Here is a 13,183-nt window from a genome sequence, read left to right on the forward strand (position 1 = left end):
TTTCATATCTATGTGAATGTGATCACTCCCAAGGAAAAGGTGGCCGGCCGATGTGGCCGAGCGGTTCTAGGCGCTTCAGTCTGAAACCGCGCGACCACTACCGTCGCAGGTTCGAATCCTGCCTCAGGCACGGATGTGTGTGATGTCCTTAGGTTAGTTAGGTTTAAGTAGTTCTAAGTTCTAGGGGTCTGATGACCTCAGATGTTAAGTCCCATAGTGCTCAGAGCCATTTGAACCATTTGAAACAAGAAACTGATGAAAACATAATACAGTGGAACCTCGTATAGTGAGCACAATTCGTTCCAGAATCTTGGTCGTAGTGCGAAACACTCGTTAACCGAAACACTTTATCCCGTACAGGTTAGTGTACAACGCGATAATGCGTTCCACACAGAAAAAGTACTAAAATGTTTATCTTATGCCATTTATTCAAAAAAATATACATACAGTATTATGTATTTTATTATTCATGATACATAACTAATTCTTTTTTACTAGGAAACTATCAATAGTCATTTGTTTCTGCTGACCCTTCAACAACTGGCGAAAATGCGATACAGCATTACCGGCAGCTAAATTTCTAGCGTTCGTATACACTGTTTTATTAGGGTGATGTTTTGCAATGTATGATGCTACCTATGCCTATGCTTTCAGCATTTGTCTTATTGCTGCTTTGCTGTTACCTCCTCCTCCACCTCCCCTGAAGAACCACTCTCCACAACTTCCTGGTACAAAACACAACTGCAACTCCATTAGCTCTTCGCTGGTCATTTCTTGACTGTGATCTTCCACATGCTCACCAATATCATTGTTATCCACTTCTAGTCCAATGCTCTTGGCCAAAGACACGATCTCGTTGACTACAGGCTCCACAGGTACTGACTCAAATGCGTCAGAGTCACATTCGACGACGCACTCCGACCAAAGCTTCCTCGAAACAGAAGTGAGAGTTCTCTCGGTAGCTCCTTCCCATGTCTTTTCGATCATCTTGACGCAGGCAACGATGTTGAAGCGCTGTTCCCAAAACTCTCTGAGAGTGAGAATGGTAGCTTCAGTCAACTCAAGGCAATACTCGAAGAGTGCCTTAGTGTAGAGCTTCTTAAGGTTATAATTAATCTGCTGGTCCATAGGCTGGAGTGACGGACTGGTGTTGGGAGGCAGAAACTCGATCTTCATGAACTGAAGTTCTTCAAGGATGTGGTCTTGTAAACCTGGAATATGGGATGGAATGTTGACCGTAACAGGCAAGACATGGAATGGCAGGTTCATCTCAAGCAAATATTTTTTCAACGAAGGGCCAAATACTTCATTGAAACAATCACAACGAAGATCACGGGACATTATAAATCTTTGTAATACGCTTTTCGCATATCTGACCGCTACATCTCTTGGATCGTTAGGAAAGTTTTGAACGTACTGAGAAAAAAACGTATGCCAATAGCTCTGCCCTCGCCAAATGAAAATACTTTTAAGCACGTTGAACAAGATTTCTGGCGGAAATGGAATACACCAAATTGTATGGATAGTATGGATGGCAAACATGTGCTCATAATAGCACCAAAAAACGATCTCTTTGTTTTTTAATTACAAAAGTTACTTTTCCATCGTTCTGCTTGCAATAGTGGACGTCAATTACAAATCCATTGCGGTAGATGTGGGCTCTAATGGCAAAGAACGTGACAGCCGTATTTTTCAAAAATTCTAGATGGGGAAAAAGATTGCCAAGAATAACTTTAATTTCCCTGCATCTAAATGCCTTCCAAACAGTGATATTTTTATGGAGCACTTCATACCAGGTGATGAAGCATTTGCACTTAGTAATTACCTGATGAAGCCATACTCTCGAAGAGTTGCACGACTAGATCGGGATAAAGAAATTTTTAGCTATCGTTTGTGTCGTGCTCTTCGAGTAGCAGAATACGTCTTTGGGTTGTTGTCTCAAATATTTAGAGTGTTTTATACAACAGCTGCAGTTTTACCAGAATCAGTTGATGACCTGATTATAACAGCTTGTTGCCTACATAATATTCCGCGGGATGCTTGTCTTGAAGGTCAACCAACTCCCTTCTACTGATTGAAACACCGACTGAGTCAACAAGTCTGATGGAATCGGCGCATAACGGAGGTTTTTCAAACAATGTCGGATTTGAGATGAGAGATAAGTTTAAACAGTTTTTGTAGTACACTGGGAAGAGTATCATGGTAAGATAATAGTACAAATAATCGTAATTGACATTCGCTGAACTTTTCTAGTTAATTTGAATACTAGCTACAACTAAACATAAATAAAGATATCTATATATTTCGATATTTACGAAAATAATTTAATTGTATATCATGCTTATACATAATTATGTAAATGCGAGTAAACGGCAAATAAAGTGGGTAGATATAAAAATAATGATCATTGTTTTTATAGAACTCCTTCCCTGTAGCTTTCCATCTACTGTCCTTTAGAGTATTTTTGTATGCATGTAATTTGAAGTCATATAGTTGGGGGTTGACACAGACCAAATCGATCAATTTTTCGTCTTGTTCGTTAGTAAAAGCCATTACGCTCGGCGACACGCGACACCACTGGTTTGGGAGCACCAGTCTCGACCGTTTCATACGCGACAGATACAGATATGATCTACAGCGCGACTCTTATCGCGCCACGCATACGAGCTCACATACGAAATAATATAAACTAAGAGTGTCATTATCGCAGGCGATACTTGTCTCTGTCACGTATCTCTGTCGAGCGCCGCTGTCGCTGCATTCGGAATGCTACCTTCGGTCTACCCATCTAGCCAGGCGAAGTCGGCATTCAAGGTATCAGACCACCAAACTGCTGGTTCGTTCGTGTTCTTAGTCATGGCTTTTTTTTCATCCGATATTTTCTTCGGTCCATCTGATAATATTCAAATGATAGGAATACCTTTCTTCACCTCTCTGAATCAGGCGGTACATTTTGCAATCTGAATCAGATATGTTTCCCATGAGCATTGCGGCGAGATTTCGTTCGTGTGTTGCATATGGTGAGACACCTGTATATGTCTTGCCTGTTTCTATGATAAGTTTCACCCCACTCGTTGTGAATACGTTCACAAATAGATGATCACCTGGGGTTTACACAATAATTTACTAATGGTTTTTTTTAATGAACAATGAAAGGAACTTTAAAAATACATACTTATTTGAGTATTAATTACACCTCCCAATGTTGTGCTTCAATCAAAGGCAAAGGAAAGTACTCTTGTTATTAGAATGTTATCAGACACACTGGATAAAAATATCGAATAAAAGAGGACAAGGACCACAAATCCAAACGAACCCACAGTATGTTACTCTAACACCTCGACAGTGCCCCTCCCCCTTCTTTCTTCCCTTTTCAGGTGGTCGGGAAGGACGTTGGGTAGCACCTATTCTAGTTGATCGTTGAATATTTAACTCATCTTTTCCTCCAAATTTCCGAACAGGCTGAGCTACCATGCTGGCATTACTCGACCGCCGTCCTAGCATTCCCTAATGAAGAATAAAGGGTAACTAAGCTGCAGCACGAAAACAAGACTTTCTGTAATTAACTATATCCTCGATTTTTTTAAAGAAGTAGAGAGTTTCTAGCAAAGAGCCGAAACATGCCTCTCTTTATTTTCAATATAGAACATCCTTCCAAAACTTTATCAAAATCGGTGAACCATATGTCAGACTTTAGTAGGGAGATAAGGGCGGCCCAAGCACACTTTGTTATTGGGGGTGACCTACATGAGGGGCAAGTATGCATTCAGGGGCAAGCCTATTGCCCTCTTTTGACTGACAGGTAATGATGCCCTGAGGAAAATCCATATTTTTGATTGACAGGTTATGATCCCATGGAGATAATCCTTCATTCTGATTGACAGGTCTTTAACATATTGTTCCCCCACCCCTCCCCTTCCCACCCGCTTCAACCACTCAGGAAACTTGCAATCCTCTCCCACGTATAGGTAAGAAAAGGGGTTACTATACTTCCAACTACATTTCAAGGTCACCTGACTACACACTATCACCATCTGAAATACATGAACATTGATCAACGTATATAGGGAATACATTACGATTTTTGATAGGGTAGCGAATAGGACCAGTAAGTATTCTAGTACAAAATCTTTATTATCATTTCCATGGATATTTACATACAGAAAACAACCCTTTCCTTATTTTTGTTAGATGTAGTTTTAATAATGTCCTATTTAATTTTTTAATTATAGCTTAAATCCACATCTGAATCATCTACTTCCTGAATAATGCTGTTGCTATAACAACAGTATTATGCAGGAAACAAGAGGAAAAACTGAAACCATCGAATGCTCTCATCTAGAAGAACTGCCGCATGGAACAGAACTAATTGTTAAAGCCATAAAGAGATAGCTTACAGGAAAAGAATTAGATACATACTGGAATTCGAGAGCATACCTTCTCTGCATTTGTCAAATTACAGACTGGAGAAAGAAATAGACGATTCAGATGTTGGTTTACAAAGAAAACCTACGAACTACAAAAGCTCTCACAACACACACACACACACACACACACACACACACACACACACACGCACACATACACACTGGAGGATTGAAATAAAAGAGTCACAACATAAGGGAACTGGACGAGTTTTGCAGCATGTTGGAGCGTTTTCAAACTACTGTCCAAAGGTGATTCATGACCTTTATATGTAAACTCATCTTTCACAGTGACGGGATAGCTGATGGCTTGGTATTCCATTTCGATTGGTTCCTCGTATTGCAGTTATGTACGTGATCACTGTTACGGTGCTACCCATCCCCGGAAGGTGTTGCCCCTCCATTAAGACTCTTTCTCCATCTCAAACAAGTGATGTCAGTCAATCATTATGTGGTAATCAACAGTGTACAAGTGGATGGATGGGATGGAAAAGACATCACCAATTTACTGCAATAATAAACATCACAGTTGATAGCGAATTATCAATTTTAGCAATTTTACCAGTTTTTATACAACGCCGACCAGTGGCATGGCAGCATGGTTCCAAACTTCTGTGTCATAGTAAAACTGGCCATCCTCTACTTTCCGAGTAACATTGTGAAGGTAGATACACTATGTGATCTAAAGTATCCAGACACCCCCAAAACCATACGTTTTTCATATTACGTGCATTGTGCTCCCACCTACTGTGAGGTACTCTATATCAGCGACCTCAGTAGTCATTAGATATCGTGAGAAAGCAGAATGGGCCGCTCCACGGAACTCACAGACTTCTAACGTATTCAGGTGATTGGGGATCGCTTGTGTCAAACATCTGTACGCGAGATTTTCACACTTCTAAACATCCCTAGGTACAGTGTTTCCGATGTGATAGTGAAGTGGAAACGTGTAGGGACATGTACAGCACAAAAGCATACAGACCAACCTCATCTGTTGGCTGACAGAGACCACTAACAGTTGAGTTGGGTTGGGTTGTTAGGGGGAATAGACCAAACTGCGAGGTCATCGGTCTCATCTGATTAGAGAAGGAAGTCAGCCCTGCACTTTCAAAGGAACCACCCCGACAATTGCCTGGAATGACTTAGGGAAATCACAGAAATCCTAAATCAGGATGGCCGGATGTGGGATTGAACCGTCCCCGACAGTTGAAGAGGGTTGTAATGTGTAATAGGCAGACATCTATCCATACCATCACACAGGAGTTCCAAACTGCATCAGGATCCACTGCAAGTACTATGACAGTTAGGTGAGAGGTGAGAAAACTCCCATTTCATGGTCGAGTGGCTGCTCATAAGTCACACATCACGCCAGTAAATACTAAACAACGCCTTGCTTGATGTAAGGACCATAAACATTTGACGATTGAACAGTGGAAAAACGTTGTGTGGAGTGACGAATCACGGTAGACAATGTGGCGATCCGATGGCAGGGTGTGGGTATGGCGAATGCCTGGTGAACGTCATCTGCCAGCGTGTGTGGTGCCAACAGTAAAATTCGGAGGCGGTGATGTTATGGTGTGGTCGTCTTTTTCATGGAGGGGGCTTGCACCCCTTGTGGTTTTGTGTGGCACTATCACAGCACAGGCCTACAGTGATGTTTTAAGCACCTTCTTGCTTCCCACTGTTGAAGAGCAATTTTTGGGATGGCGATTGCATCTTTCAACACGACCGAACACCTGTTCATAATGTACAAACTGTGGTGGAGTGGTTACACGACAGTAACATCCCTATAATGGACTGGCCTGCACAGAGTCCTGACGTGAATCCTATAGAACACCTTTGGGATGTTTTGGAACGCCGACTTCGTGCCAGGCCTCACCAACCGACATCGATACCTCTCCTCAGTGCAGCACTCTGTGAAGAATGGGCTGCCATTCCCCAATAAACTTTCCAGTACCTGATCGAGAGTACCTGCGAGAGTGGAAGTTTTCATCAAGGCTAAGGGTGGGCCAAGACCATATTGAATTCCAGTATTACTGATTGAGGGCGCCACGAACTTGTAAGTCATTTTCAGCCAGGTGTCCAGATACTTTTGATCACATAGTGTAGATGACTGTGCAGTAGGTACAGTCATTGTTAATTTTCGAATGTATGCACCAAAGTATATCAGACAGTGATCTACATATTTCTAGCACTTCGATGATAGTGCGTAATTTACGAGTACGATTTCCCATCTTTCCCTATGCATAAGAGAGTCACAGATCATTCTCGCATTCGTAGACCAACGCTAGATACTGAAAGTTGTCCTCACCGTGTCCCTGACCAATGCTCCCTGCAACACTATCACCAATTTAATCTGCAGCTGACCAGAAGTAGACCACTACACTCAATGTTTCGTGAAGGGACAGAGCGGATCGAGTACATAACTGCTGTCCAGCACCCATCCAAGAGCATAATATTTCTCCACATTCGCTCGTGTCGAAGAGATTAGCACCCCTCCTCCATGTACAGTAGATATGAAAGGGTTGTGATGTTGTAATAGACAGTTAAGAACAAGAAACAGGTGATTTTTATCCATTATGCTCCAGATGGACAGAGTTCAAAGCGCTATCAATTCTGAAGTATTGTTCTAGTGTTTAGGGTCAGTACCAAAAAGATATTGGTTGGTTCAATTAGCTCTGACCACTATGGGACTTACCATCTGAGGTCATCAGTCCCCCTAGAACTTAGAACTATTTAAACCTAACTAACCTAAGGCCATCACACACATCCATGCCCGAGGCAGGATTCGAACCTGCGACCGTAGCGGTCGCGTGGTTCCAAACTAAAGCGCCTAGAACCGCTCGGCCACATCGGCCGGCAAAGATATTGGTAACTACACGGTTCTCCACTTAAAAACAGGCGATAATGTTGGATCGTTGCGGTTTCCAACCTATTCGTAACACGGAATGCAACGTTGTTACTATTCTAATGTAAGAAATATATTTCCAGCCCATGGCATGCATTTTCCTTGCGGGTTTCTCTACGATAAACTATGGTCACAAACTCTAAAATGAAAAACTACATCCTTAAAACATCGATACTTTGTGATACATTCACAGTGTAGCTTTCCTATTTGAGGTGTATAGAGCCCATTGTTCACATCCGATCACGGTTCAGAAATTACACTATGCTCGCACCAGTCCTATATAAAATGATCGTTAGTAACGGAGACTGTCCCTTACATAGAAAGAGCAAACGCTTAGCAGCAGTGTTTGACATGCGAAATTACACGTCATGTGTCACTAACTCTGCAAAAAGGACGTCTGTCAAGCACATGTATCCATGGGGATTGCAGTCCTCACAAACACCAGTCACTTAGTATCACCCTAGTTATAAAACTGAAGACTCGATTTTATACCCAAGATGTGGAAGGGGAGTAAGGTACGTCGCATAAATCTTCATTCCTTTAGAAGAATGTGTCGGAACACGACGGTCGTGTTTCATCACACATGAGATGCAAGTCCTCTGAGACCGAGAGGTTTGCAGTTAACGATCGCAAGTAGACAGCAAGTAGACATGTCACATGACTGATGCATCCTGTCAGAACAACGGGAAAAAATGGTCAAATGATCTGCAGCAACATCTCTCTCTCTCTCTCTCTAGAATGCAGCATCTGTCTACCTCATTACCACTCCATCTCAACTGGTCACTCCATCTACTCTCTGTCATCCTTTAACACAGATGCAAGTAAGTTTCGAGGCAGATGGATCTGTTTTTTTCCAGAAAAGCATCAAAGACACATTGTCTCGACGAAAAACAATACAGTTTTCCTGGATTCTGGCGCTTCCGTGTCATCGTTTTCTCATATTCCTCTTGCTGCTACATACATATTCCCATGTACGAGAATTGTTCAGCGCCAAGCAGATGACATGGAAGTACTCCCTCGATTTCCCCACATTTCGGTGTATTCTCCATCAATTTATACGTACTTTTCGTCTTTTTCGTAATTTTACCAATTTTCTGTCACTTCTACGCATGTGATCATGACTTCCTTTCTCTTCCCATATTCTTAAATTGCTTGTAAATGTAGCAGAGCTGCCAACAACTAGCGTAAATGCACTATTTTTCTGATCGGGCGGCATAGTATTGCACTGTACTCGAATGCATCTAATCACTCCCAACCACACATTCTACATTTGCCTAGTGTTTGTTCCTTTTTCTGTGTGTCTGTGTCTATGCGTGTGTCATGGATGGCTCCCATGACCCAGAGTAGGCCAGAGTCATCGTTCAGGTGTGGATCTGCCTCTGAACATCACTCTGGATATAATGTGCGGCAAATCAACATTCGAATGATAGCTTGGATGTGGTATGTTGTGGATCTGCGTCCCAACATTGGTCCAGATATAATGTGCAGCAGATCCACCTTCAAACACTATTCCGGATGTGACATGTTGTGGAACTGCATCACAACATCGCTATGGATGTAACGTGCAGTGCACGCCACACGGAAGCAAGTGGCACAAAGTAAAGCAAAGCTCATTGTAAATACTGTATTTTGGTGTCTAATACACGTAAATATTCGTACACAGGGTTGAACACACGATCCATTTTGCAGTTGTATATTTTAACCTCTAACCTGGTAATGCCATGCTGCTTAGTCAAGGAAGACCTGGAAGTTTCTCATAGATCCCTGTCTCGATACCTTATAAAATATATCATGTGGTTACCAATATCATTGTTCACTCCTGAACTTGTGATTTGACATATAAATTTGTTATATATCTTTGCTCTACAGTTGGAGCTTAATCGCATTACACAGAGTATTCCAACTATCTTGTCGTTGTCCACAATCACACTGCTGTTTCCATGGCGGTCTCCTTCCATGCAAAAGCCGTAGATGGATATTAAGTAGTCGCACACATCCATCTAGTTAAAAATTCTGGCCAAGTCTTGCATTATGTCCAAATCCAAAAGGTAATAGCCGTCTACACGTAGCTGTAGGAATATTCCAGGCAGCTTTTCCATTAGAACATCCATTTTAACATCAACAAATTCCAATTTATGTGGTATTGTGCTCAAGGTGTCTGTGGGAGGGAGAGAGACTGCCCCTCGCCACCACCACTCTATCCCACACTGAATAATCTCGCTATCATGGTCGAGTACAGCGCAACACTATTTCATCCATTTGTTCTGCTGTACCACCCTTCCCGAAACTGTGCCCCCTCCTGAAACCGTGTTCCGGTATGGTGTACAAATATTGTGCTGTACCGTATACTCTGGCTAATATGCTGGTTGTATCCCACACATAAGGATGGTAGGCAGTCTCTCTCCCTTTCGCAGACACCTTGCACACAAAACAGTGCAACTGTGCAGGAGTTAAGCAGAGTGTATAACCGGATATCACTTGACCAGAAGTGCTGTCATCTTGGATCATTAGAGTATAAAAGGAGGGCTGTGAGACGAAACTGATCACTCTTTCATGGTAGTTCAAAGTGTCAACATGGATTCCTACGAAGTGCTAAACATCCCTCAGCTATTAGGGAGGAAGACAAGATCAAAAGATAAATGCTTCGGTTTGCGGTTGGTGCTGCAGAACTTGGATAATCTGGTTACTGGCATTGGCAACGTAAACTACATCGAAAATGCTATACTACTTAGCAAGACGATTTTTTTTTTTTTTTTTTTTTGTAAGATCTTATGGAGCAAACTGCGGAGGTCATGGTCCCTAAGCTAACACTGCACCTAATCTAACTTACGTTAAAGACAACACACACATCCATGCCCGAAGGAGGAGTCGAACCTCTGACGGGGGGAGCCGCCCGGACCGTGACAAGGCGCCCTAGACAGCACAGATTCCCTGCGTGGCAGCAAGATTAATGTAAATGCCCTTACACCTATTACAGAACCGTTTTCCGATAACATTACGGTGGTTGAAATCTGTGATCAAGTGGATTGTCACGAATAATTAGAAAGAGGACAGTTTGTAATGTTAATGAATGAGATGTGTGGTTCATTTTACTATTATCTATGTAGTAAATTCTCCAATTTTGCCACTGCAAGACATGGCGTCAAGGTGGAGCTGCCTTTTCTCCTACACAGGAACGACAGTGTGACAGTAAGGGGGATATGGGAAAAAATTGGCATAGATGCACTAGAAACTATTTCGAGGAAATATAAAAATCCTGTAGTTATACCATATAATGTGAAATTAGCTGACGTTAAAATGAATGTTCTAATGGAAGAGATGTCTGGAATATTCCAACAGCTACGTGTAGATGGCTATTAACTTTTGGCTTTGGACGTAATGCAAGACTTTGCCGGAATTTTTAACTAAGTGGAGATGTGGACCTACTTAATATCAACCCACGACTTCTGCATGGAAGGACATCGCTATGGAAACAGCAATGTTCGCAACGATAAGAGTTGGAATACTCTGTGTAATGTGGTTAAGCTCCAGCTGTAGACTAAAGACATATAACAGGTTTATATGTCATATCACAGGTCCAGGAGTGAACAAAGATACTGGTAGCCACATTATAGATTTCATAAAGTATCCAGACATACGTCTACAAGAAACTTTCAGGTCTTAATTGGCTAAGCAGCATGACATTACCAGGTTGGAGGCTACAATATACAACTACAGAATGCATAGTGTATTCAGCCTTGTCCACGAGTCTTTATGTGTAAATTAGACACCAGCAAACAGTATTTACAATGTGCACCGCTTTACTCAGTGCCATTTTTTTCCCATGTGGCGTCAATTAACAGATAACCTACAGAACCGTTGCATTGTGTTTAATAACCTTCTGCAATTTGTATACTGTGATAATAAGAACACCCACAAATTTATTAGTGTACAAGTAATCTTCCAGATACTCAAGATCGAGAAAAGCTCATCAGCTATCTTCAGTCTGCACACGTTCTTAATTATATGCCTCTAAACTACGTTGAGATTCGTAATTCTGACTCCAATAAAGACGATACAAGCATCATACAGACATGTTATATTAAAGCAGGAGAAACATATTTTCTCTGTCCAGAACATTGCTCTCCATCCGAAGGTGGGAAGTTTGAATTTGGCGGGAAAGTGCTATGTAAACAAAACTCACTTGGGGTTTCACTGCTAATATAAGAAAATGGCGGGAAGATAGGTCACTTGTACGTACCTAAGTCACCCGACCACCACCTCCTCCTATGAACTGGTGCCAAGTTTGAATTCCAACAGGAAAATACATCATACCCCGGTTATACCTACTAAGCAGGGAAAATCGCTGGAAGAGGGCTCACTTGGCCTACATCGAATAACCTAAGTCTCCCGACCATCAACTCTTCCTACAAACTGGCACCAAGTTTGAATTTTGGCAGTAATCAAACGTAAATTCGCATATCTCTACTAAGCCAAAAAAATGGCATGAAAGAAAAGACACTTGTACTAACCTCACACGTCCAACCGCCACCACCTCATAAGGATTCGTGGGAAAATGACTTGGACATAAGTCTTTATTTAAACAATTCCATGCAGTATGGCCAACCAGTGTGTTCACCACGAGGTCCTCACTCCAACTGACTTAGTACACATCGCCACAACCAGAGGGCATCTCATCTGTGATGTAATCCAAGATAGCGCCAAACAGTGTGTTCGTCATGAGGTCCCGAGCCCAACTGACTTAGTACACAGTGCCACCGCCAGAGGGCGCTACCGTGACGTCAGCTGATGACACAAGTACCGTAATCCAAGATGGTGGCAATATGTGTGTTGACCTATATCATTGACATCAGTTTGTAGTATGGTTTTGGAGCATATACTGTATTCAAATATTATGAATCACCTCGAAGGGAACGATCTATTGATACGTAATCAGCATGGTTTCAGAAAACATTGTTCTTGTGCAACGCAGCTAGCTCTTTATTCGCACGAAGTAATGGCTGCTGTTGACAGGGGTCTCAGGTTGATTCCGTATTTCTGGATTTCCGGAAAGCTTTTGACACCGTTCCTCACAAGCGACTTCTAATCAAGCTGCGAGCCTATGGGGTATCGTCTCGGTTGTGCGACTGGATTCGTGATTTCCTGTCAGGAAGGTCGCAGATCGTAGTAATAGACGGTAAATCATTGAGTAAAACTGAAGTGATATCAGGTGTTCCCCAGGGAAGCGTCCTGGGACCTCTGCTGTTCCTGATCTATATAAATGATCTGGGTGACAGTCTGAGCAGTTCTCTTAGGTTGTTTGCAGATGATGCTGTAATTTACCGTCTAGTAAGGTCATCCGAAGACCAGTATCAGTTGCAAAGCGATTTAGAAAAGATTGCTGTATGGTGTGACAGGTGGCAGTTGACGCTAAATAACGAAAAGTGGTAGGTGATCCACATGAGTTCCAAAAGAAATCGTTGGAATTCGATTACCCAATAAATAGTACAATTCTCAAGGCTGTCAATTCAACTAAGTACCTGGGTGTAGAAATTACGAACAACTTCAGTTGGAAAGACCACACAGATAATATTGTGGGGAAGGCGGGCCAAAGGTTGCGTTTCATTGGCAGGACACTTAGAAGATGCAACAAATCCACTAAAGAGACAGCTTACACTACACTCGTTCGTCCTCTGTTAGAGTATTGCTGCGTGGTGTGGGATCCTTACCAGGTGGGATTGACGGAGGACATCGAAAGGGTGCAAAAAAGGGCAGCTCGTTCTGTATTATCACGTAGTAGGGGAGAGAGTGTGGCAGATATGATACGCGAGTTGGGATGTAAGTCATTAAAGCAAAGACGTTTTCCGTCGCG

The 13,183-nt window shown here is 42.2% G+C and overlaps 1 protein-coding gene across 1 annotated transcript; it reads left to right on the forward strand.

The window, feature by feature from the left end:
* The first annotated feature begins 1,705 nt into the window (after positions 1-1,705).
* Positions 1,706-2,074, forward strand: LOC126249285 (uncharacterized). Its single transcript, XM_049950939.1, has one exon. It carries the CDS (start codon positions 1,706-1,708, stop codon positions 2,072-2,074), a length of 369 nt encoding a protein of 122 aa, XP_049806896.1.
* Positions 2,075-13,183: the final 11,109 nt, after the last annotated feature.

Source organism: Schistocerca nitens, chromosome 3 (genome assembly GCF_023898315.1).
Source record: "Schistocerca nitens isolate TAMUIC-IGC-003100 chromosome 3, iqSchNite1.1, whole genome shotgun sequence".
NCBI classification, from domain to species: Eukaryota; Metazoa; Arthropoda; class Insecta; order Orthoptera; family Acrididae; genus Schistocerca; species Schistocerca nitens.